General features: G+C 45.1%; 1 protein-coding gene across 2 annotated transcripts; it reads right to left on the reverse strand.

The window, feature by feature from the left end:
• Positions 1–12,428: 12,428 nt before the first annotated feature.
• On the reverse strand, positions 12,429–18,524 carry Aqp8 (aquaporin 8). Of its 2 annotated transcripts, none has more exons than XM_040754847.1 (6): positions 18,331–18,524; positions 17,973–18,223; positions 16,493–16,619; positions 15,318–15,532; positions 13,858–13,992; positions 12,429–13,039 (listed from the first exon to the last, which is right to left on the reverse strand). In XM_040754847.1, exons 1-6 carry the CDS (start codon positions 18,340–18,342, stop codon positions 12,991–12,993), a joined length of 789 nt encoding a protein of 262 aa, XP_040610781.1. In that variant the 5' UTR covers positions 18,343–18,524; the 3' UTR covers positions 12,429–12,990. The 2 variants fall into 2 exon arrangements, with proteins under 2 accessions (XP_040610781.1, XP_040610787.1); XM_040754853.1 differs by having other exon boundaries at positions 17,973–18,220; positions 18,331–18,519.
• Between the last annotated feature and the right edge of the window lie 8,033 nt (positions 18,525–26,557).

The following is a 26,557-nucleotide window of genomic DNA, read 5'->3' on the forward strand; positions in this document are numbered from 1 at the left end:
CCTGAAAGCCAGGAGAGAAAGAGACAGAGAGAAAGAGGAAGAGAGAGAGAGAGAGAGAGAGAGAGAGAGAGAGAGAGAGAGAGAGAGAGAGAGAGAGAGAGAACCAGCAGCTTAGCTAGAGAGGCCTGGGAGCCAAGAGATATAGAGTGTCAGTGGCCGAACATACCACCGAACCACTTAGAAGCTGTGTGGGGCGGGGGGGGGGGGCGGCGGGGGAAATGAGAGAGAACATCAGTGGCCAAGCAAGAGGCTTGGAAGCAGGGGAGGAGAGTGTCAGCAGCTGAGTGAGAGGCCCAGAATTATCAACAACAGGAGCTTCCAGAAGGAGTACCTCTGGGCACACTGGGAGACAGTGTCAGCACCTTGGCAGGCCACAGCAACAGCAGCAATCACCAGAAACTATCTAACCACCAGAGAATCCTGTACCGAAAGCAATAATCACCAGAACTATAGCAATGCCTCCACCTGGAAGAGTGACTACCAGACTCATGGCTCCACCTCCACCAAGAGGAGAGACCATCTGAGTCTTAATCCCATCTACGCCTGGAGAAGCAAGCACTGAAGGCTCATCCCTACCTGCACCTGAAGGAGAATTCAACAGAACCACAGCCTCCAACTACACCAATTGGAGGAAGAGAGACCCCCTGAAGCAAGGCTCCACCTGTACCTACTGGAGGAAGAGATAGATAGACAACAAGGTAAGATTATATTCAATAACACAAAGAATGATACAGCATCACCAGAAACTAGTGGTTCTACAGCAACAAGTCTTGAACATCCCAACTCAGATGAACAGAAGAAAGCAACCATAAAAATAACTTTATGAAGATAATTGAAGCCCTTAAAGAGGAAATGAAAAATCCCCTTAAAGAAATGGAGGAAAAGACAAACAAAAAATGGAAGAGATCAACAAATCCCTTAAAGAAAACCAAGGAAAAGTGATCAAACAGATGAAAGAAACAGAACAGGACTTGAAAACATAAATACATGCAATAAGGAAAACACAAACTCTTTTTTTCCACCAACGAGACCAGGTAAACCGGGCCCTGTATCCAGACCTGCCTTCCAGTGCCTGGGGACTGCCACAGAGCCTCCCCTCCTGCGGAAGCATACACACCCCAGTTAGTTTCCCGGTCTTCTTCTCCACCCACTGGACCAGGAAATTCGGGATATGTTTCTGGGCCCAAGCTCCAGTGCCTGGAGACTGCCAATGAATCTCCCCTCCCAGTGGAAGCCTACGCACCCCAGATTCCCGGTCCTCTTCTGTACCCATGGGACCAGGATTAGGACCAAGAAGAGGAGAACTACCAAAGTATTGGACTTGCTTGCACCCACTGAAAGGGGACTCTAGTCCCCTAACCACTAGGCCAGTAAGAGGCTCTTTCTGCACCCACTAGAAGAAGGGATGTGAAGGAAAAAATACAAAAATACACTCAACAACAGAAACACAAATATGACACTGCCAGATTCTAGAGACTCCACACCAGAAAAGCTCCAACATTCCAATGCAAATGAAGCAGAAGAGAATGACCTTAAAAACAACTTCAGGAAAATGATAGAGGCCCTCAAAGAGGATATGGGAAAATCTCTCAAAGAAATGGAAGAAAAAACAAACCAAAAAAAAATGGAAGAAAAAGCAAAAAAAAACTTGCAACAAATGGATGAAAAGACAAAGCAAAAATTGCAAGAAACAGTTCAAACAGTGTAAAGGTTGAAGACTAAAATAGAGATGATAAAAAACACACAATCTGAAGGAAAGCTGGAAATATAAAAGCTGGGCAAACAATCAGGTACTGCAGATGGAAGCATAACCAACAGAATACAAGAGATGGAAGAGAGACTATCAGGTGTTGAAGATACATTAGGAGAAATTGATTCATCGACCAAAGAAAATCATAAGTCCAACAAATCCCTAACACAAAACATCCAGGAAATATGGGACACCATGAAAAGACCAAACTTAAGAATAATAGGTATAGAAGGTGAAGAAAACCACCTCAAAGGGGCAGAAAACATATTCAACAAAATCATAGAAGAAAACTTTCCCAACCTTAAGAAAGACATGCCAATGAAGGTACAAGAAGCTTACAGAACACAAAGCAAGTGAACCACAAAAAAAGTCCCCTCGCCACATAATAATTAAGACCCCAAATATACAGAATAAAGAAATATATTAAGAGCAGCTAAGGAAAAAGGACAAGTAACATATAAAGGCAAACCTATCAGAATTACACCTGACTTCTCCATGGAAACTCTGAAAGCCAGAAGGTCCTGGATAGATATTCTACCAACACTAAGTGACCATGGATGCCAACCCAGACTACTATACCCAGCAAAGCTTTCAATCACAATAGATGGAGAAAACAAGATATTCCATGACAAAATTACATTCAAACAATACATATCTGCTAACCCAGCCCCATAGAAAGTTCTGGAAGGAAAACTCCAACCCAAGGAAGTTAACTACAACCAGAAAAACATAGGCGTTAGATAATCCCACCTTACCAACAGCCAAAAGAAAAAAGGGGTGGAATATCACATGTAATTCCAATAACAACAACCATTCCAAATCAAAAAAGAATAAGCAATAAATGGTCATTAATATCCCTCAATATTAATGGTCTTAAATCGCCCATACAAAAACACAGGCTAATAGAATGGATTCGAAGACAGAACCCATCCTTCTGCTGCATACAAGAAACACACCTCAGCCTCAAAGACAGATATTACCTCAGAGTTAATGGTTGGGAAAAGATTTTCCAATCAAATGGACCCAAGAAACAAGCAGGGGTAGCAATCCTAATATCTAACAAATCAGAATTTAAAATAAAATCGATCAAAAGATGTAGGAGTGAACCCCACAAAGCTATCCGCCCAACAGGGCGGGGTCAAGGTAGAGATAAAAGGAAATGAAAGGAAAAGGGGCTTCCCTTTTCTCCTGGAAGCCAGCCACGCTTCTAACTCCTGGTCAGTGTGACTCTCTCTCTCTCTCTCTCTCTCTCTCTCTCTCTCTCTCTCTCTCTCTCTCTCTCTCTCTCTGGTAAATAAATATATTGTTTTCCATAGCTTCGAGTATCGTTAGAGACATCCTTGTTGTATGAATGGGCATCTGACAGAGGGTTGATCTCCAAAATTTACAAAGAACTCAAGAAGCAAGTCTCCAAAATACCAAAGGATCCAATTAAAAAGTGAGCTGCAGAACTAAATAGAGAATTTTCAATAGAGGAGTCTATAATGGCTGAGAGGCACTTGAGAAAGTGCTCAACATCCTTAGCCATCTGGGAAATTCAAATCAAAACAACTCTGAGATACCATCCCACTCCTGACACCAGATCTAACGATACTCGAAGCTATATAGGGAAAACAATATATTTAATTACCAGAGAGAGAGAGAGAGTCGCACCGACCAGGAGTTAGAAGCATGGCTGGCTTCCAGGAGAAAAGGGAAGCCCCTTTTCCTTTCACTTTCTTTTATCTCTATCTTGACCCCGCCCTGTTGGGCAGATAGCTTTTTGGGGTTCACTCCTACAAAAAGAGATGAAGGAGGTCATTTCATACTCATCACAGGAGAAATCCACCAAGATGAAGTTTCAATTCTGAACATCTATGCCCCAAATACAAAGGCATCCACATTCGTAAAAGAAACATTACTAAAACTCAAATCACATATAAAACTCCACACACTGATAATGGGAGACTTTGAAAGCAGTGCTATGAGAGAAGTTCATAGCAATAAGTGCCCATATGAAGAAACTGGAGAATAGTCACACTAGAGAATTAACAACACAATTGAAAGCTCTAGAACACAAAGAAGGAAACTCACCCAGGAGGAATAGATGCCAGGAAATAGTCAAATTGAGGGCTGAAATCAATAAAGTAGAAACTAGGAAAACAATACAAAGAATCAACACAACAAATAGTTGGTTCTTTGAGAAAATCAACAAGATAGATAAGCCTTTATCCAAACTTACCAAACTGCAGAGTGTGAACATGCAAATTAACAAAATCAGAAAGGAAAGGGGGGACATAACAACAGACACTGAGGAAATTCAGAGAATCATCAGGTCATACTTTGAAAACCTGTACTCCACAAAATTCAAAAATTTAAAGGAAATGGACAATTTTCTGAATAGCTATCACTTGCAAAAATTAAATTAAGAACAGATAAGCAATTTAAATAGACCTATAACCCCTATGGAAATAGAAGTAGTCATCAATACTCTCCCAACCAAAAAAAAAGCCCAGGTCCAGATGGCCTCAGTGCATAATTCTACCAGAAATTCAAAGAACAGCATATACCAATTCTACTCAAAGTATTCCATGCAATAGAAGCAGAAGGGTCTTTGCCAAACTCTTTCTAGGAGGCTTCAATAACCTTGATACCCAAGCCACACAAAGACACAACTAAGAAAGAGAACTTCAGACCAATATCCCTCAAGAACATTGATGCAATACTGGAAAATCAGATCCAAGAACACACCAAAACAATTATTCACCACGATCAAGTAGGTTTCATCCCAGGGATGCAGGAATGGTTCAACATACGAAAATCCATCAATGTAATCCACCATGTAAACAAGTTGAGAAACAAAAATCACATGATCATCTCACTAGATGCAGAAAAAGCCTTTGACAAAATCCAATACCCCTTCAGGATAAACGTCTTGGAGAGATCCAGGATAATGGGAACATACCTAAACATAATTAAAGCTATATACAGCAAACCAACATCCAACATCAAACTAAATGGACAGAAACTCATTGTGATTCCTCTAAAATCAGGAACAAGACAAGGCTGTCCACTCTCTCCATACCTTTTCAACATTGTACTCAAAGTTCTAGCTAGAGCAATACGACAACAAAAGGAGATCAAGGGGATACAAATTGGAAAGGAAGAGGTCAAACTTTCACTATTGCAGATGATATGATAGTTTACATAAGTTATCCAAAAAACTCTATCAGGGAACTCCTGCAGCTGATAAATACTTTCAGCAAAGTGGCAGGCTACAAGATCAACTCAAGAAAATCAGTAGCCCTACTATATACAGACGATAAAAGGGCTGAAAAAGAAATCATAGAAACATCACCCTCTACAATTGCCACAAACAACATAAAATACTTTGGGGTAACACTAACAAGACAAGTGAAAGACCTGTATTGCAAGAACTTTGAGTCTTTACAGAAAGAAATTAAAGAAGACACCAGAAAATTGAGAGGTCTCCCATGCTCTTGGATAGGTAGGATCAATGCAGTAAAAATGACAATCCTGCCAAAAGCAATCTACAGATTCAATGCAATCCCTATTAAAATACCAGCACAATTCTTCACAGACCTTGAAAGAACAATAATCAACTTTGTATAGAAAAAACAAAAGACCCAGGGTAGCCAAAACAACCTTATTCAACAAAGCAACATCTGGAGGCATCACCATCCTTGACTTCAAGCTCTATTATCGAGCTGTAGTCCTGAAAACAACTTTATTGGCACAAATATAGACAGGTAGACCAATGGAATTGAATTGAACACCCTCATATTAACCCATACATGTATGAACATCTGATCTTCGACAAAGAAGCTAAAAATATACAATGGAAAAAAGAAAGCATCTTCAACAAATGGTGCTGGCATAACTGGATGCTGACCTGTAAAAGACTGCAGATAGATCCATGTCTATTGCCATGCACAAAACTTAAGTCCAAATGGATCAAAGACCTCAACATAAATCCAGCCACACTGAACCTCTTAGAAGAGAAAGTGGATGGCACCCTTGAACAAATTGGTACAGGAGACCTGAACATAACACCAGTAACACAGACAAAAATTAATACATGGGACCTCCTGAAACTGAGAAGCTTCTATAAGGCAAAGGACACAGTCAACAAGACAAAAAGGCAACCCACAGAGTGGGAAAAGATATTCACTAACCCCACATCTGACAGAGGGCTGATCTCCAAAATTTACAAAGAACTCAAGAAGCAAGTCTCCAAAACACCAAAGGATCCAATTAAAAAGTGGGCTACAGAACTAAATAGAGAATTCTCAATAGAAGAGTCTAAAATGGCTGAGAGACACATGAGAAAGTGCTCAACATCCCTAGACATCCGGGAAATGCAAATCAAAACAACTCTGAGATACCATCTTACACCTGTCAAATGGCCAAGATCAAAAACACCAATGACAGCTTATGCTGGAGAGGTTGTGGAGCAAGGGGAACACTCCTCTATTGCTGGTAGGAATGCAAACTTATACAGCTGCTTTGGAAATCAGTATGGTGGTTTTTCAGAAATTTTGGAATCAATGTACCTCAAGACACAGCAATACCACTTACGGACATATACCCAAAGGATGCACACTCACACCACGAGGACTTTTGCTCAGCTATGTTCATAGCAGCATTATTCATAATAGCTGGAACCTGGAATCAACCTAGATGTTTCTCAGCCAAAGAATGGATAAGGAAACTGTGTTACATTTATACAATGGAATACTACTCAGCAGTAAAGAAACAATGACATCTTGAAATTCGCAGGCATTTGAACTGAACTAGAAAAGGTCACCCTGAATGAGGTAACCCAGACCCAGAAAGACAAATATAATATTACTCGCTCATAAGTGAATATTAGACATAAAGCAAAGGGCAGCCAGTCCACAACCCCAGAGAACCTAGGCAACAAAGAGGACCCTAAGAGAGACACATGGATCCATCTAGGAAGGGGGAAAAAGACTAGATCTTCTGAGTAAATTGGGAGCATGGGGAACTGGAAAGAGGGTAAAATGGGAGAGGGGAGAAGGGAAGGGGAGTTGGAAAAAATGTATAGCTCAATAAAAAAATGCCAAAAAAGAAAGCAAAACAAAATCTTGGAACTCAGAAAAAAGATATAGAAATAGATATGAGATTTGTGTGCATATGCATGGACATTGTACTCATTGTAATGGAGCCTTTTCTCCAGTAAAGATGACTCTTCACTTTTACCCTGGGTGCTTTGCTTAGACTATAGAAATGCATGGTTTTTTATTGTATTTGAAAATGGCCTTCCCTGGAGCTACTTCACAGTATCAAAATGATTTTCTTACATAAATGACCCAGATTTTTTTTAATTTTTCCTTTTGTTGAAAAAAATCAATATATTCTGATCCATGCTTTCCCTTTCCCCAAACTCTCTCAGATCCTCCCCACCCAACCAACTCCATGTTCTTTCTTTCTCTTTCTTTAGAAAACAAACAAAAACTCATACACAGGGGGAAAAGACACAAAAACACTAAACCAGAAAGCATAATATATGAGAAAAAACAGTAAGATAAAACATACCCAAACAAAGCAATTTGAAACAAAATGTCTACAAAATTACCACTGAGTTAGTTTTGTGTTGGCCATCTATTGCTTGGCATGGGGCCTGCCCTGAAGTGTGGTTAAAATACCCAGTGAGATTTCGTTGGAGAAAACTGATTTTAACTTTGCAATCAGGTATCAGTTGCAGATAGTTTCCCGTTTAGGGATCAGAGGAGCCTGTGTCCACTTCCCCACTTCTGCACTGGGACCACGTCTGACTTGAAACTGTAGAGACTTTATGCATGCTGATACAGTCTCTATGCATTCATATGTACATCAGTCCTGTTGTGTCTGGAGGGTACTGTTTCCTTGGAGTTCTTCATCCCCATTGGCTCTTTAAATGTTTCTAACTCTTGTAAACATTTTGACAGATCCGATGGGATGGATTATGGCACTTGGGAGCCAAAGAATGCTGAGTGTTACAGTTCAGATGGAAAGGTATTCTGGCCCTCAGGAGCCAAGGAATACCACAGGTCACAGTAATCATAGCAGTTTACATCCCTGCTTCAGGGAAAGGCTTCCCCAGTGTATCAGCTCTGCTCCAGCAGGAGAGGGTTTCCCCAGCAAAGTTGTTACAGCTGGGCTCCAGTCCCCCAGGGATGGAGTGTAACAACTTGGCTTTGCCGGGGAAGGTTTCCACAGTCAAAAGTGTTTCAGCCCTGCTCTGCTCTGCTCTGCTCCAACCAGGGTCGTCTCTGCTCTGGCAAGGAAGGTCTCAGCCAAACCTCATTCAAGAGATTTATTGGAAGGGAAGAATCCAGGAGAGTGGCTGCCCTCTGCCAGGGTAGCAGAGATCAGCTGGGCAGTCAGAACAGCCACAAGCTGAACAGACACAGGGTTTTTTCTTAAGGGGCAGAGTTTTTCCAGGGAGATTTCTAGGGTGGGAATTGATCAGATTTCAGTCCCTGAGCTTAAGATGGCTAGGTCTCCTGCTCAGGGATTGGTTAGTTTTCTACACAGGTTTAGGGTCAGATTTGGCTCTGGTTTCAGGGCCAAATTATGTTTCTTCCACTGGTCCTTTTTGGCCTTTCAGCTCCAATTTTAGAGCCAAGGTGTATTTCTTTCACTGGCTTTGATTCCAGGGACAAAGTGTGTTTATTTAGCACTGGTTTCAGGGTCAGGGTACATTTCCTTGATTATGGTTGCTGGGCCAAAGTGTGTTTCTTTGGCTCTGCTCAGGGTGTGTTTCTTTGGCTGGCCCCTTTTCCCTACAAGTCTTCTTCCACAAAGATCCGTGTGCCCTGGATTGAGGAGCCTGATGAAGACACCGATTTTAGGACTGAGTGTCCCAAAATCTCTTACTCTCTGCTCATTGTCCCATTGTGGGTCTCTTTGTTGGATCCCATATACAAGAGGAATCTTCTCTGATGATGGCTGAGCAAGGCACTGATCTATGGGTACAGCAAAAGATCATTAGGAGCCATGTTATTGCTATGTTCCTTTAGCAAAACAATAGCATTTGGTTTTCTCCTAGGCCAAAGGCCTATCTAGTCTCAGGTTCTTGGCCACCTGAACAGTGTCAGACATGGGTTTCATCTCACGGAGGGGACCTTAACGCCAATCAGAAAGTGGTTGGTTACTCCTACAACATTGTGCCGCTAGTGCACCAGCATTTCTTACAGTCAGGTCACCGTTGTACATCACAGGGTTTATGGCTGGGTTGATGGTTACCTCGATCCTCTGGTATCTTCTGTTAATGAGAACACTAGTCAGAAAGCCCAAGGATCTATTCCCACCCAGCTTTCTGAGAAACTGCCACACTGATTTCCATACTAGCTGTGTGAGTTTGCATTCCCATCAGCAATGAATATTTCCCTTCCTCTATATCCTCACCAGCATGAGCTATCATTTGTTTCATTGATCTTGGCCATTCTGACTGCTGTAAAAATGAAATCTCAAAGCAGTTTTGATTTGCATTTCCCTGATGACTAAAGATACTGACCTTCCTTCCTCCCTTCCTTTTTTCAAGACAGGGTTTCTCTGTGACTTTGGAGGCTGTCCTGGAGCTAGCTCTTGTAGACCAGGTTGATCTCGAACTCACAGAGATCCACCTGCCTCTGCCTCCCGAGTGCTGGGATTAAAGGCATGTGCCACCACTGTCTGGCCCCATTAACCATTTCTTTTTTTTATTTTTTATTTATTTTTCCAGTTTAAATTTAGATAAGAAATGAGGTTGCTACACAAGTCAGTTCCAGGTCCCTCTCCCATTCCCTCCCCTCCTCCCGTGCCCTCCCCCCAACCACCCCCCCCTTATCCCCTCATTCCCCCAGGAGGGTGAGGCCCTCCATGGGGGTGTCCATAGTCTGTCATTTCATATAGGGCAGGGCCTAGACCCTTCCCCAAGAGTTCAGGGTGAGAGTGCACCTCACATTGTTCTATGGGAGTCCAAAGTCCGTGTGTATACTTGGGATGGGTACTGATCTGCTGCCCAAGGCTCAATAGATTCCCTAGGCCTCCTCACTGACACCCAAATTCAGGGGGTATTGATCAGTCCCATGCTGGATTCCCAGGCTGATGCCTGGGATTCAAGAGTTAACCTTTGTCTGGTCAGCTGTTTCTGGGGGTTAAACCAGCCCAGTCTTAATCCCTTTGGTCATCAGTCCTCCCTCTCTGTTACTGGCTTTCTTGAGTTCAGCTCAGTACTTAACCGAGGGGAGTCTGCCTCTTCTTCGATCAGCCACTAAATGAAGTTTCTGTTTCCCAAACTCTCTGACCATGGGATTGTAGGCTGGCACTCCCCAGATCTATGTCTAAAATCCATATATGAGAGAGTACATGCCATGTTTCTCTTTTTGTGACTGGGTTACCTCACTCAGGATGGTTTCTTCTAGTGTCATCCATTTGCCTGCGAATCTCATGATTCCATTAACCATTTCTTAAAGTGTTTCTCAGCCATTTGTGTTTCATCTTTAGAGAACTCTCTCCTTAGTCCTGTACCCCATTTTTATTTGTTTTCTTGATGTCCAGTTTTTGTAGTTCTTTATATACTTTAGGTACTAACCCTCTATTGGATGTGTAATTGGTAAAGCTCTTTTCCATTCTATAGCCTGCCACTTTGTCCAAATCATGATGTCCTTTGCCATACAGAAGCTTTTCAGTTTTATGGTCTCATTTCTTGATTGTTGTTCCTAGTGCCTCTGATAATGAAAATCTTTTCCTGTACCAATGAGTTCAATCCTATTCCCCACTTTCTCTTCTGTCAGATTCAGGATATCTGGTTTTATGTTGAGGTATTTGATCCATCTGGAGTTGAGTTTTGTGCAGTGATAAGTATGGATCTACATGAATTCTTCTACATGCAGCTATCCAGTTTGACCACCATTTGTTGAAGATGCTCTCTTTTCTCCAGTGTGTATTTTTAGCTTCTTTGTTAAAAATCAGGTGTTCTTGGGTATGAGAACTACAGCCTGTTGTAATTTTAATGTGGATTGTATTGAACCTGTAGATTGCTTTTGGTAGGATGGCTATTTCCACTGTATTAATCCTACTGATCCGTGAGCACAGGAGGCTTTTCCATCATCTGATGTCTTCTTCAATGTCTTTAAGTGTGGAAGGGTGGAAGGGGGTTGTTTGCTTTGTTTTGTTTTTCAAGACAGAGTTTGTCTGTGTATCCCTGGCTGTCGTAGAACTCACTCTGTAGACCAGGCTGGCCTTGAACTCAGAGATCCGCCTGTCTCTGTTTCCTGAGTGCTGGGATTAAAGGTATGTGCCGCCATCACCACCACCACTCCATTTTTGCCACCACCGCCTGGCTAAAGTTTTTATTATACAAGTCCTTCACTTTCTTGGTTAGACTTATCCCAAGGGGAAAAATTTTAGGCTATTTTAAAAATGTGGTTTCCCTTATTTTTCTCAGTCTGTCATTTGTACACAGGCAGGCTACTGGTTTTTGTGTGTTAATTTTGTATCCTGCTGCTTTGCTGAAAGTGTTAGCTGCTGTAGAAGTTTCCTAGCATAGTTTTTAGGGTCTTTTATGTAAAAAAAAATTGTATAACCCACAAATACATTTTTTTTGCTTCTTACTTTTCCATTTGTATCTTCTTGATCTCCTTCAGTTGTCTTATTGCTCTAGCTAAGGGTTCAAGTACTATTAAATAGGTATGGAAAGAATGGACATCCTTGTCTTGTTCCTGATTTTAAGGAACCATGCTCCATTTGAGTTTCTCTCTGTCTAGATTAATATTGGATATGGGCTTACTGTAAATTGTCTCTATTATGTTGATGTATCTCTCCAGTACTTTTATCATGAAGGGATGTTGGGTTTCGTCAAAGGCTTTTTCATTACCTAATGAGATGACCATGTGGGTTTTTTTTCTTTTAATCTGTTTGTGTAGTAGATTACATTTATCTAGTTTTTTAAACATTTATCTATTTTTACATGTTGAACCATCTCTGTATCTCTGGATGAAGTCAACTTGATCATGGTACATGATATTTTTGATGCATTCTTGGATTATGTGTGTGGGTGTTTTGCCTGTATTTATGTCTGTGCACCATGTGCATCCAATGCCCAGGAGACCAGAGAGGGGAGCCAGATACCCTTGACACTGGAGTTAGAGATAGTCATGAGCCACCATGTAAGTGTTGGGAATCAAATCTATGTATGAAACTACATGCTGTACTTGGAAGATGTGTGCTACTGTGTCTTACATCTCTTCTTTATTCTACTCATATCTCCCGCCCACGTGCCACTGGCTCCCTGGGCCTAGTCTATACTGCTTGCTGCTATTCTCCCATGGGGAACCCTTGCAGTTTTGCCCCACCCCCATCTCATCCCCAGCTGGAGTACAATGAATGGGCTTGGTCCCTATCCAGACAGTACTGGGCATTCACCAAGACACTGGGCTCTACATTCAGTGTTCAGCACAATCTTTTAAATAGTCTAAGAAAATGAACACATGCTCCTGAGTGCCGCAGTGGGTCTGCCTGAGTGTGGACAGGCTCCGAGTGGGGCCATACCCTAAGTCCCTACATCAACTCAGGAAACCGGCCTCTGCTATGTTTAGCCAGACTCTGTGCAGGTAAAGCTCCACCAGACCTTGACTTCCTCCCCATCCATGTCTATGTCTTAAATGAAAGAGATGTCGACTAAGACAGCTGTAAGGAAACACTGAGACATTTATTACAGCATCAGATTGGCAGCTGGAGAAGTGAAGAGGTCATTGGGCTCCTGAAATCCCTTCTGTAACAGTGGAGTCAAGAGGAAAGAGGGCGGGGAGAGCAGGAGTCTCGGTAGCAAAGTGCTCCCCTGGTATGCATGAGACCTTGGACTCCAATCCCAACACATGAAAAAAAGAAAGAAAGCAGGCTGGGGAAATGAGCTTCAGCAGCCAGCCACATTCTCCACCTGCTCATCTCTCCTGTGACACGCACTCTCATGAAAAGCTCTTTGTCTGTGTGGTCTCCAGCTATCTTTAGACATTGCTGGCCACACATTCCCCAGGCGCAGTCCATGAACACAAAGGAAGTCCAGGTTATGGGAACTTGCTCAGGACATAGCAGCATCCATCTGGTCTGCCTGAGAAGCCAGGCCAAGGTCAGCTGCTGCCACAGTGGCTCTTCTGAGCTCAGTCCTGCAGGAAGTGATCCAGTAGTCCTGTCCTCAGCTCAGGACAGGCAGCTGAGGACTCCAGGCAGTGAGGATGCCCAGCAGCACTTCTTCACCTAGCCTTGAGGATTAGGCGGGTTTTCTCATCTCCAATGAAGAGCCTAAAAGGAAATTGTCCTGTGAGGTCTCCATGCCCGTGGGAGAAAGACCCAGTTTCCCATTACAAAGCCACAGGCTCGGAACTCTGCAGACAGGTGGCTTCCTGAGTTCAGCCCCCTCCAGCAGAAGGATGCTTGTGGTGGTCATTCAGAAATCAGTAACAGAGTGATTAGTGGTGTTTTACGTCAGGCCCTAGGCATGGCCTGAGGCCCCTGGACTACAGTAGGCAATGGTACAAGAAGGCTACACAGCCAACCCAGGTCTAGCTCTCCAGACACAGTTGAAGAGGGATGAGGAGGACCTGGGAGGAGTTGGTATCTTGAGGGAAAAGAATATGATACAAACATATTGCACAAAAAAAATTTTAAATAAAAAATGTAAGCTTGGGGGCTGGAGAGATGGCTCAGAGCACTGACTGCTCTTCCAGAGGTCCTGAGTTCAATTCCCAGCAACCACATAGTGGCTCACAACCATCTACAATTCAATCCAGTGCTCTCTTCTGATATGTAGGCAGAACATTGTATACGTAATAAATAAATAAATGTAAGCCTGTCTAAAGGTGAAGCCCACACATGGGAAAGGCAAGTCTCTGAGATATCTCAAGTCCCCAGGAACAGGTTAGAGCACTACTTGGAACCAGAGCCACAAGTGAACATCTCAATCCTAAGAGCCAGCTGGACCCCTTTGGAAAGTGGATTTCTGTCACTTGGAGCCAATGGCCCTAAACAGAGCCAGGTTAGTTCCCTCTGAAGATTCCCCTTCCTCTCCAAGTCCCAGTGAGTGCCATCTACTAACTGTCATCTCCCTGTCACCATCCTACCTAATGAGCAGTCCTACAAGGAGGCCAGCCAGGAGGGGACCCAACCAGTAGATCCAATGGAAGTCCCAGTAGCCAGCCATCACAGCAGGTCCAAAGGCACGAGCAGGGTTCATGCAGGCTCCAGAGATTGCACCCCTGCAGACACAGAGATACACAGTTCACCAGCATCTCAGACTGCTCCACCCAGATACCCTCTCTAAACTGCCATACCAGGGTGTCCTGGGTGGATCTCAGAGACTGTAAAGGGTGTTAGTACCAGGTAGACAAATGATGGTTCCTACATGACCATCGTGTAGGCCACTCCCCACACACTCTTCTAGAACAGTGGCCAGCAAAAACACTTGCTTAGTCATGACAGGAGTTAAAAATGGAAACTTTTCTTTCCAAAGTCTATAAAGCAAAGTTCGAGGAACGTCACCCACTTGGGAGTTCAGTTGACCTACATTCAAAGTCCAGCCCAGGCAACCCCACTCTGTAACCTTTGTCTAGCCTCTCTGCATGTCCACTGGGATGAAAATGTCCATCCCATAGGTTGTAGCCAGGAACAAATGACAAAATGTGCATGTCTTGATGACCACTATAGAGTGGCTGGCTCACTGAGGTCCTCATGCCACAGATCTGGGCCCTCCTCCTCTATAGGGGGTCTGCTTCCCAAGCATACTAAACAGGGCATGTACCTCAGACTCACCAGAAGGAGCTTGTTTCCAAGGCGCACCTCTAGCCCTGGGTTCTGTCTGCAGACCCCATGCCTTCACCCAGAAGCCAGTTCAAGTGGTGGAGCACACATGTAAGTAAAGCAATTGCCACTAGGGGGCAGAAAAGCACCACTACTACTGATCTACTGCATTCCCAGCACACCCTAGTTAGCAAAGAGACCTGAGCCCTGGGAAAGGTTTGGTTCTGTATCCAAAAGGAAGAAAGGGACTGAACTTTTGGAAGCGGCTTCTTACACATTTCATCAACTTGTGGGTGATTGTCCCAGGTCTGTCACTTTATTTAGACTCTCAATGACCCTAAGTCATTTCTTGACTTTCTGAACCTCAATTTGACTACCTGTACAATGGAAGAAATGATTCCTTACCCAACTCTGTCTCCTTAATGCCTTCCCAAAACTAACAAGAGGCTCAAATAAAAGGGACCATGGGTAGAGGTAAATTTTTCGTAAGACTGAGGCAACACCCTTCGGGAATGTTTTATTTCTACTATAGAAATTAGGAATTTTTATAAAAATCCAGATCTCTGACTTGGCCTTAAATGAAGTCACCATATTCTCACACAACCAAAAATCACCTAGCACTGCTGCCACACACCCCACCACTGCCCAGTGTCTGCCCCAAACCAGCCCGCGAGCTCCATTTGCCACACTGTCCTGGCCCCTGTTGGCAACTGAGGCTGTGGCACTCAGCCCTGATGTGGGCCCACATCTGGACATGGCCATCCCACTGCTGAGGGACACGTACCCTGCCAGTATATCCACAACGACAGAGAAGCCGATGGAGAATGGCGCCAGAGGGCCCTTTGTCTTCTCATTGACGGCGCCCATGCACACGGCCAGTGTCAGCAGCATTGTCAGAATGATCTCTGCCCCCAGGGCTACTGCCACCTGCCCCTCCTCCTGGACTGTTGCAAAGGCCGCCCCGGATGCGTTCCAGAACCTCTCCTCCGGACTCACTGCCTGTGGAGAAAAACCACTCAGCCTAGGACAGAGAGCAGCCGGGAGCTGGGCACGGAGGCCTAGCAGGCAGGCCTGTGCTCCAACCCACCTACAGTGAGACATATCTGGGCCCATATCCCAGTTCCTCCCGTTTTCACATGTGACTTTGGGAGCTACAAGACCTCTCTGAACCTTGCTGTGCTCACCTGAAAATTGAGGGACCAGTGTTGTGCCCTAAAGCCTAGCCTTCTTAGAGCACCCCCTTTGAGGAAAAGAGCACAAAACTAGCTCTGGAAGCTGAAGACATGCAGGCAGGACTTGCACGCCTTAGGAAGGCAGACTGAGGGGGCGAGGCTGAGTCAGCCTCAGGGAGCAGGCACTGGTGGGAGTCAGAAGCAGGGGGTGGGGGAATGAAAAGGAGGAGGGAGCATGGAGGGAGGGAGGAAGGGAGGAAGGGATGGAGGAAGGAGCCCATGGCATTATGTGTAAAGCTATAAAATCTTTGGCCCAGCCTGGGGATGAAGTCTCTGCAGAGCCCTTCTCTAGCATACTGAAGAAGCTATGTTCCATCACCAGTGCTGGCAGATGGGGAACCTGCAGCTAAAAAGAACTTGCTTTTCTAGAAAATATTCTATTTTTATGTGTGTGAGTGTTTTGTGTTCATGTGTGTCTGTGTCCCACATGCATGCCCGGCAACCACAGAGGCCAGAAGAGGATGTGGGACATGTGGGACCCCTGGAACTGGAGTTCCAGATAGTTGTGAGTTGCCATGTGGGTGCTGGGAATCAAACCCAGGTCCTCTGGAGGAGCAGCCAGTGCTCTTAACCGTTGAGACATCTTCTTGGCCCCAGAACTAGCTTTTTTGATTGATGGAAAGATTTCAAGCATAAACTGAGTATCAATCCTAAGGAAAGAGGGGGAAGGGGAAGGGAATCCCATCAGAGACAAGCCACCAGCCCAGTCCCAGCAGGGATCACTGACCTTAGCCAGGGCAGCCCCAATCAGTCCCCCAAACAGCTGGGAGATCCAATAGGGAATAAGTAGCATGATGTTGAGACCTCCAATGAGCGTAACTGCCAGTGACACAGCAGGGTTGAAGTGTCCACCGCTACAACGAGGAGGAAAAGGAAGGTCCAAGGCTCACTAAGGAGTGAGAATATGTACTCTAGCCCATCCCCCAAGCTGGGCCTGCAGGCTGGAGTCGGCCTGGGCCCTGCCACAAGCAGAAATGCAGCAAATCCCCATTTTCCTTGAAAAGCCTTGTGATGAGATGAGAAACACAGAGGAAACTGGGGATGGGTAGAACAGCCCCTAAAGCCAGGCTCTGGGGGGGGGGGGACACATAGGGAGAGCATGCATGAATTCTCCCAGGCTCTTCAGAGCTTGGTTCAGCACTCCAGAAACTCAAATCTGCACACCACACACAGAGATTGCAAAATCAAGATGTTGGCGTGTGTTCAGCATGCGTCCCTGCCTGCTAGTCATATTCGGGGCTTCCCTGAGCCCCAGCTGTTGCCATCTTCGGTGTCACACAATTGCACCGAGGCTCAGCGGCTCACCTTGGTCACCCAGCCAGGAAACCAACAGGCCTACCTAGATAGAAGGTCATGTGCTTTCCATCCTGCTCACGGCCTCCCTTGGACATTTAAAGAGACAGGAAAGTGTCCTTGTCTCTTGTTTCCCAGAGAACAACATGTCGCTGTTCCCACTCAGATCTGGTTCTCAGTGAAATTAAATAGAGAACAACCCTAGCGCAGTTCACTCAGTCAGATGCTTCTAGTGGGGGCTAGCCACCTTAACAGCTGGCTCTGCTAGGTAATGGCCCTCCTCCCCCACAACCCATCCCACTGAGCCCCTACCCAGCTAAAAGCCAAGCAAGAGAAGGGTCATCTTTCTGGCCCCACAAAAAAAAACCTCCTGTCTGGATGGAGCCCCAGCAGCCTTCTGTGTACCCCAGTGGATAAGTAAAACCCTGGCTGCTTCACTTTTCCTAATCCATTTCCAAAACATAACAGCAAGAACAGAGAGGGTTGAACACCTCACACTCTCTTCTGAGGCGCTCGACTTTGGGCACTCAGTCAAGCAGCTTGAACTTGACTCCGCCCCTCTAGCACATACCAGTGGTGATGTGGACTTTCTCTTTTGAAAAAAAAAAGGTGGGGGGGGGGGAATAACACGACCTATTCCATCAATTTGTCATGAGAATAGAATGGCATCAAAAGAGAACTCAGTATAGAGCAGAGGCATAGTTAGCAATAGATGTGCGTTGGCTTGGGAAATAACTTTTAAAAAATGTAACAGTATTATTCCCATTCAATAGACTTGGAGTATGATCTGCCCACAGAATTCACAGGCTGCAGAGCTAGATGACCCCACCCCACACTCATTTGTAAGACCCCCAAGCGGATGCCCAAGAACTCTCCAGATTGGCACTAGGCTAAATGCGGGGAGCTGGTCTCACCTGATGTTTCCCAAGATAGCGATGATGAGACCCAAGGCCAGCCCATGAGCCAGGGCTGGCTGCAGAACCCCGGTGTTTGGACTGTTCTCAATGACCGATAGACACCCGATGAAGATGAAGAGGGCAGAGCCCAAAAGTTCTGCCATACACGGCTGTATGTATCGCTCATAAGAGGACACACGGCATCTGCCAACCGTGTTGGTCTCCTTCACCTTGCCCCCACCTAGGTCCACCTCACACATCGGTGCCTGCCGTAGGGAAAAAAGAGGAAACATGGGTGGCAGTGGTTCCCAAACAGAAGCCCCGGTTCCCAGCCTTGAACATATTCGCGGTGCCCTTGCCCAGGCAACAAACTCACCTCCCCAGACATGAGTGCGAAAAGGTTCGAGCCGGAGCTACCAGGAGCTGCACGAGCTGCACTAGAATGTGAGCGCACTTATCTCCAGGACAGAGACTGGTCCGCTACAGGCTGCTCTTTTAAAGGACTGCAGACGGTCCCCAAAGGTGTCCAGAAAGCAATAAAGCCTGGATGGGCGGTGCCCCAGAAGAGTAAACTTTTTTTTTCTAATCTCAACAGGGCAAGGGCCACGTGGGATCAATGATTGCCGGGCTTGGTGCCAGCGACAGGAAAGGTGTGGCCTGCTTGCATCACGTGCAGAGCATACTCCCTGCCCCCTCCATGGTGCCTCGTCTCTCCAGGGTCCAAAGGTGGCCAGCATGTATGCACAGGCATAAGGAGGGCCCCACCAGGAGGGAACTGCACACTCAGTAGCAGCCAACTCTTCTACCATTCATGTTCCACCATCGTCACGTACCTTCGTCTCACCTAGGACCATTTCCACACTCATCCTGGTAACTTGACCCAGCAAGTGTGTATGTAGATGGTGGCTGCTGGCTGGCTGGGGCCGTAGACACAATGTGGCACTGTTGTGTATGGTAAAATTGGTAGACTTTGGGTGGGACCTGCAGCCTCACACACTCGAAGGCAGGGCACCACCAATGAGATGCACCGTCTCCCCCAACTCAGACTGCCTGCACTGAAATCCCAACTCAGCATGAGCAAGCCAGGAGCTGGCCATGTAACTCAGAACAACTGAATCTATATCAAGGCATACCATAAGGGCTGGTTCCAGTCCCTCCAGAAACAGGCAGCCAAGCTCTGCCCAACAGAGTAAAAAGATTTAAAATCTCCCTAATCCTCACCATGGAAATCTCCACCCTGGAAAGCTCTGCCTCCCCCCCTCCCCCTCCCCCTCCTCCTCCCCCTCCCCAAGAAACCCTATACAAACCCTGTCTTCTGCCCAGTCCTCTGCTGCTTCTCACTCGAGCAGACGCACTCATCGTCCCAATCTCTTGTGTGAAGTTCGTTGTGCAGTGTGACTTTGTGGTACTCCTTGGCTCCCGACTGCCAGGATACCTTTCCCCTCACACTTGCGGCAGGGTACATACCCACACACACAAAGCTTAACACTTACATCGGAGAAACCTTCCCCCTCAGAGCTATACCACTCCACTGGGAAAGCCTTTCCCCCCTCAAAACTGTAACACTTCTATTGGGGAAGCCTTTCTCCTCAGAGCTATAACACCTACAATAGCCATATAAAACAGTACACACATAATAATGCCCATCAACTTTAGAATACATACTTGGGTTACACTGTACACGTCTGTGTGCCAGTTCCTGGCATACAGCCTTGTATACTGTCTCACATTCACATGGTGACTCCTCCATGACCGACATGGTGACTCCTCCATGACCTAGGCACCACCGTCTTTACAGCATGTCACAGAAGAGAAAGCACTTTTTCAGGAAGACACAGCCTAGGGTTATAAAAACAGTGAGCTGTCACAAAGGGCAATGTAATTGCACCTGTGTGATGTACCCAGACAGTCACATTCATAAATACAGGACGAAGAACAGGGCCAGGACGGGACTCGGTTGGGTGAGTACTTGTTTACACGCACGAAGCCCTGGGGCTGTCTTAGCACCACACAGCCAGACATGGTAGTACACACCTGTGGTCCCAGCACGTGGGAGGTGGGCACGGGAGAGGGCAAGGTCGTCCTTGGCTACAGAGAAAGCCTGAGGCCACCCTGCCTTTAGGAGGCCTTATCTCAAAAGTAAAATGGGGCGGGGGGGGCGCGACAAGATGGCCTAGTGGGTAAAGTAGTTTTTCTCCAAGCTTCATAACTGAGTTTGTCTCCAGGACCTACAAGGTGGAGGGAGAAGACCAACTCCTGCGATCCTGCAGGTTGTCCTCTGACTTCTGGACAAACCCTATCTATCCATCATCTATCTATCATCTAATCTATTATCTATAAATAGATTTATAAATAAATAATGCTTTTTTTAAAGCTAGTGGTTTCCAGAGCCGGAGTAAAGTGTTCAAGGGGACCTGGGTTTTTGTTGAGGGAGAAAATGTTCTAGAGATGAATGGCAGAGATGGATAAACAGTTGAGGATATTGAATGCCACTGAACTGCACACTTTGTAGTTAAGTGGTACATTTTATGCCACACACTTTGCCACTATTGGAAGGAAAGAATAAGCTCAGTCATAACCCATCAACTTTCAAGAAATGTAGATCGGCAGATGAACTAGCAGAAGGAGAGAAGAGACTGAAGGAGGGAGGGGAAGAGGGAGAGAGGGAAAAAAGAAGGTACAATTTGCTTCCTTCTTTGATTGTCTCACAAATATTTAAATAGCAACCGTGAGTCCGTCACTATTCTAACCACTGAGTTTTGGGATTCTGCAGGGCTGAGAGTTCTGATCTGAGTGTCTTACGTAAAGAGATGGAGGACTTGAGTGTCTGTGTATAGAGATGATAGAGGACTACTATTAAAGACTAGGGAGTTTAATGATCATCTCTACCACTTACCAATAGCGCACTGCACGTCCAGTCCCACAAGCACACTGAATCTTTTCACAACAGCCGTGAGATAAGTCCTGTTACTCATTGTCCCTACTTTCAGATGATTAAAGGAGACACAAAGAGATTAAAGAACTTGAAGACAGTGGTGCAGATTACAAGTATCTACTCTAGGACAGAAGTAGATACACCCAGACAAAGGCTAGGCAGTGTGTTGACTGCCTTGCAAGCCAGAGCCCTGACACAGCCCTCCCTGAGCATCTCTGCATGGCCAAAGGCTTGGGGCTTGCTTTCATGTTGGTTATCTTCCATCCTGCCCCCTGCCTCCTCCTACCTCAACATCACACTGCACGAGATGCTTCTTCAGCCTTCTTTCTGTGTCCTTGTGAGCAACAAGATAAGATAGTCACCACACACTCCCCGTGGGGCTTCCAGAGAAATTCTCACCTGTCTCCTCCCAGACCAGCACCAGTTCTTGTTGTAAAACCTCTAATTAGGAATAGGGAGACAGCTCAGTGAGTAAAGTCCTTGTTGTGTAAGCATGAAACTTGAGTTTGAGTCCCTAGAACTCACATAAAGCCTGAGGTGGTCTAGCAAGTCTATAATTTCAGGGTTCCTACTGCACAGAGAGGCAGAGGCAGAGGCAAGAGAATGCCCAGACACAGTGAGCTTGTTAGCCTAGTGCTCATAGCATCCAATAAGCCAAGACCCTGTCTTAAAGGAACAAAGTGGAAGATGAGGAATAACATGCAAGGCTGTCCACACGTAAGCTGTGATATGCATGCATGCACACACATACATACACAAACACACCTATACACATACAGAAATTAGGTAGACAGATAGATAGACAGATGGATAGATGATTGATAGATGGATAGATAGATAGATAGATAGATAGATAGATAGATAGAGCCAGCACTCACTATACACCTGTATTGCTGAGCACTTCAGACACCTTGCATTATGTGTGGACCATATCCTGTTTCCCCATCTCCCAGGCTCCCAGCAGTAACACTGCAGGAACCAGTCTCTGTGCCTACCTATTTTTCATCCACTCCTTTCACCCTGAGAGCCAGTATAACACAGTTCGGTACTTGGATTCTGCATTTGGGGAGCAGAATACTGTGTTCTTCACTTGCTGCCAGGAAGACTCCAATGTCCTCTTCTAGTATATGGATGGGGTCCACTGCCATAGACTTGTGTGTAAATACACTGAGATAGGACCCAATCAATCGTGGCCATTATGGCTTTTATGAGAACAGGTTAAGAGCCATTACAAGTATGCCCCCAACACTTCAGTGCCTTAACATAATAATAATGGGTTCATTGGCCACAAAACTGTCCACACAGTTTTCCATTAAGTGGTCACCAGGATATTTCCATCTTTGAGCTCCGCATGTTGCAGCCCTAGGATGTCCTTGAGCAAACGTATAAAGAGAATGTTGAGGGTCCTGCAAGAGGTTGCTATGGGCTGGGTCTGGAAATAAGTCTCTCTTCTGGGTATACCTTATGGGCTAGAACTTGGTCACATGGCTTCACCTGACGGCAGAAGGGTCTAAGAAACATAGCCCCACCATGGGCACAGGAAGACAAAGAAAGGCACTCTGTAAACACCAGGACGGTTGCTCCCAGCACTGTCAGTCCAGTGACAGTATCTCCAACAAGGAAGCAACTTAAGGGAGGAAGGGACTATCTTAGCTTAAGAAGGAGCCCCACCTATCATGGTGGAGATGGCAGTGCTGCATGTCACTAGTGGCTGGTCACATTGCATCCTGCAGTCAGGAAGCAGAGAGCAGGCTGGAAGGGGGCCAGAGACTCAAGATGCAACATACTACCTTTGAAAGGTTCCACAGCCTTCCAAAACAGCCCCCACGGCCAGCTGGGGATGGAGTGTTCAGACACAGGAGAGCATTGGAGATGTTTCACATTCAAAGGGTAGCCCTTGTCCAGTCACGCAGGCCATCCATGCCATTTCACCTCACACCGCAGGGGTCCACAGAGCTGAGCAGACACATGCTCTCATGCCTGTCCCCGCTGTTCTACTTAGACTCTTCTGACCCACTTCAACTCTTCCAAACATCAAACTAGATTTGATTCCCTGATTCCTGCCTGGGCCAACTAGCTGTTAGTCCTCTAAACGTGCCCCTCCCCCCCGGAGGCAAGCTTGGATCCCACAGCTCCAAAGCAAGTGGCAAGCCTCTAGCTACCCAGCAGCTTTTTTACCCTGCACAGTGTGGTCTCTGAAACCACAAAGATCCCAGTGGGCTAGGGTGATAAAATTTTCCTAATGACTTCACAGCTTTGCAACCCCTGGTTGATATAACCAAGGCCTCTATTTTATTCTTATTTGGATGCTAATACTTTAAGATGTCCCTGTAGCCCGCCACCAGGTCCAGATGGGGTTCAAAGGCAGCTTGCATTTGATAGTTCATTGCCCTCCCCTTTTCTTGCATGGACAGCTATTCCGTTCATGCAAGAATGTGGGCAGATCTGTGATGATATCATGACCACGACACCGGATCAAACCGCAGAATATCTAGTAAATTACCCTGCAGATTGTGCCAGGGAATGGCCTTGAGCTCCCTCAAGTTCACACTTTAAAGTGTGAACACTTTAAATTTCCAGAGAAAACAGTGATGCTTCTCAGTGTCTCTCAGAAAACACTTCAAGATGGACTCAAGACAACTCCAGCTCAACAGCATGACTGGCTACCTTGCCTTTTAATGGCAATGGATCTTCTATTTTCGTGAGGTTGATTTTATAGCAGTCACTGTGATAAAAATCCCAATGTCTGGGGCTGGAGAAATGGCTCAGTAAAGAGCACCTGCCGCTCTCCCAGAGGACCTGAGTTCAGTTTCCAGCACCTATATCATGCAGCTCACTGCTGCCTGTGATCCAGCAGGAGACCCCACTCCCTCTTCTGGCATTCACATACACACACACACACACACACACACACACACACACACACAAACACTGCATACACTCATAAGACATAGAGATGTCCAGTTAAATAATAAAAACAAGAGTTAAAAACAAATTTTTTTAAAATTTCCCATGAAAAGCAACATGGAAGAAGACATGAGAATAGCCTTGCTCAATCTGATTATGAAGTCTGAGAAACTACCTGCATGGTGGTGGTACACGCCTTTAATCTCAGCACTTGGGAAGCAAAGGCAGGAGGATCTCTGTGAGTATAAGGCCAGCCTGATCTACACACTGAGTTCTGAGACAGCCAGGGATGCACAGTGAGATCCTGTCTCAAAAAAAATATTATGGACTATGGAGCTGTGGAGCTGCTTTAGTGGATTAAGCATTTCCACAAAATCATGAGGACTCTTGGAGTTTGGGTCCCCAGAAGACATACAAAAGCCAGGTGGGCAGGGAGGGAGACCTGCCTATAATCCCAGAGCTCTCGAGACAGAGACAGCTAGCTTCATACACTAGTCCTACCGGTGAGCACTGTTCAGCAAGAAACCCACCATGCCTTAATGACAGGAAGCATGGTTGAGGGAGATTCCCAATATCAGTCTCTGACCTCCATATGTATACACACATGCACATACCTACATACAAGGGTGCCCACACACATGCATATACATCACACGCATACATATGCAAAAAAGAATGCTATTTCAGAACTCAATTTCTTAGTCATAGCTATATAATAAAAATAAAATATTGGTGGAAATGTTTTCAATATAATTATATGTATGTAGAATTTATATGTCTTCAATATATATGTACTTTTTTAATATACATGCATTTTTCCCCACATGGCTAAGTAAGCTCTCAGCACATAAATACTAACACTTTTGGAGCCAGCTCTTTAATAAATAGAACTGATAGATAATCCTTGGGGCTAGGTAAAGAGTGAGCATCTGTGTTCCTAAACCCAGGCTGTGGTTCTGTGGAAACAGCTCTGCAGTTGTTCAGCCTGTGCGGTGGCTTGGAGCCTGGGGCAATCTGACTACAGGAAATGAATCGTTTCCAGCCTCAAATTTCAGGATGTGTTTGAACCTAAGCAACCAACCCCCTTTCTCATAGAAGCCACCAGGACCCATGTCACGATAACCTATGGTTAGTTGAACCACAGGTTGACTATTTCAGAACTCCTTCCAGCCAGAAAGCTGCTGGACAGACAGCAAATCACTAAGGCAGGGTGATAATGGACCATCCTCCCATCATCCTCTCGATCTCACTGTATCCAAGCGTCACCTGTCTTTCATTATATGCATGATCATGAAGCTCCCATTTCTCCTGTTTCATTCTTCTTCCTGTGTCCTGATATCCAAATTAGAAAACATATACAAAAGGAGGAGTCAGGGCTTGAGGTATTAGCTCAGTGGCCGAAGGCTTGGGTAAGGTTCAATTGTCAGCACAGAAGGAAAGAGAAAGAAAATAAAGGAAAGGAGAAATCAAAGGGTCAATAAACATGGGGAAAAATCAAATAAAGCAATATAAATAATCTTTTCAATATTAAATTGGTAGACATTTTAAAGCAATCATCACACACATGTAAATACACCTTAATTTACATGTAAGAGTGTACACATACACAAACACACACATGTACACATATATTTATACATGTAATAAAAATCTCCCATATGTAAGAGCATATTCACTTGAACAGTGATGGCATTGTTATTTATGTATTCTTGTATTCATAGAAAAATACAGGGTACAGCTGGGGTGTGACAATTCTAAAAACATGGGATTTCTACTCCCGAAGCCTGACTACACCGGTTTCCTCAATACCCCTGAGTTCCAGTCTCCCTTGAATCTTTTAGACAGACCGTTTCTTCCACCTACATTGTTCCCTGATTCGGAGAAAAGTCTATCCATTCTCCAAGTCTCAGCTAGACTTAATCTCAACTAGGCTTAATAAATATTAACTGCTTTATTGAGGCTTACATGAGATACCACACATAAACATGATAATATTTTGATGAGAGAAGCGTTGGGCAGCAGGGGGGGTTGGGGTGGGGTGGGGTGGATCCTGCAAAAGAATCTCAAAAAAAAGAAGAAAAAGAAGGCAGACATAAAACAATGCATTCTGTATACTGCAGGGTTCAGCAACGAACAAAACTGGCAATCGTGTTAGCTTTGGGAGGTCACCAGGTGGAAACGGTGTCATGGCATGGATGCTGCTGTGGGTGTGTTCACTGTGTGATAACTGATAATACTGTGGCAATGGTTTTTTTTTCTGTGTGTTCTGCTTCAGTAAAAGCTAAGAGTAAACCCAATCTGATTTTAGATACATACTGTTTCTATTTTGGGCAAGTTGTTCTGGATATAAAGAGGGAATCAGAGGTGAACCTACAGTTCCAAAGAAGAGAATATAGAATTCAGTCTTGAAGCCATTAAAGGCAATATTTTATCACCATAAATATAGAAAATGCACAGTGAATAAACATCGTTTAAAATCAGAACCCTTAGGTTAGGTATGGTGACTTGTGTCTATAATTTCAACAGTCAGGAGGCTGGTTAATGCAGGAGAATCGCCAGAAGATCCATCCTAAGCTATATAGTAAACCTGTCTCTATCTTTGTGTGTGTCTGTCCATCTGTCTCTCTGTGCGTCTCTCTTTCGCTTCCTCTCTCCCTCCCTCCCTTCTCTCTCTCCCTGTCCCTCTTCTTCTCTTTCTCACTGTTTTTTTTTCTCATAAAAAGAATGGAAAACCAGAAACCTTTGCTATGCCTTTTATTAT

This window comes from Mesocricetus auratus, unplaced genomic scaffold (assembly GCF_017639785.1).
Source record: "Mesocricetus auratus isolate SY011 unplaced genomic scaffold, BCM_Maur_2.0 Super-Scaffold_4256, whole genome shotgun sequence".
Taxonomy (NCBI): Eukaryota; Metazoa; Chordata; class Mammalia; order Rodentia; family Cricetidae; genus Mesocricetus; species Mesocricetus auratus.

Bases quoted from the DNA above. Each gene is read 5' to 3' on its own strand.
- Aqp8 (XM_040754847.1), bottom strand. The intron at 15,533-16,492 runs GTCAGTGATCCC...TTTTCTCCACAG, and splicing joins TTGGGGCTGCCCTGGCTAAG to GCAGTGAGTCCGGAGGAGAG. The intron at 13,993-15,317 runs GTACGTGTCCCT...CTGTGTCTGCAG, and splicing joins GTTGTGGATATACTGGCAGG to GGGTGCAATCTCTGGAGCCT.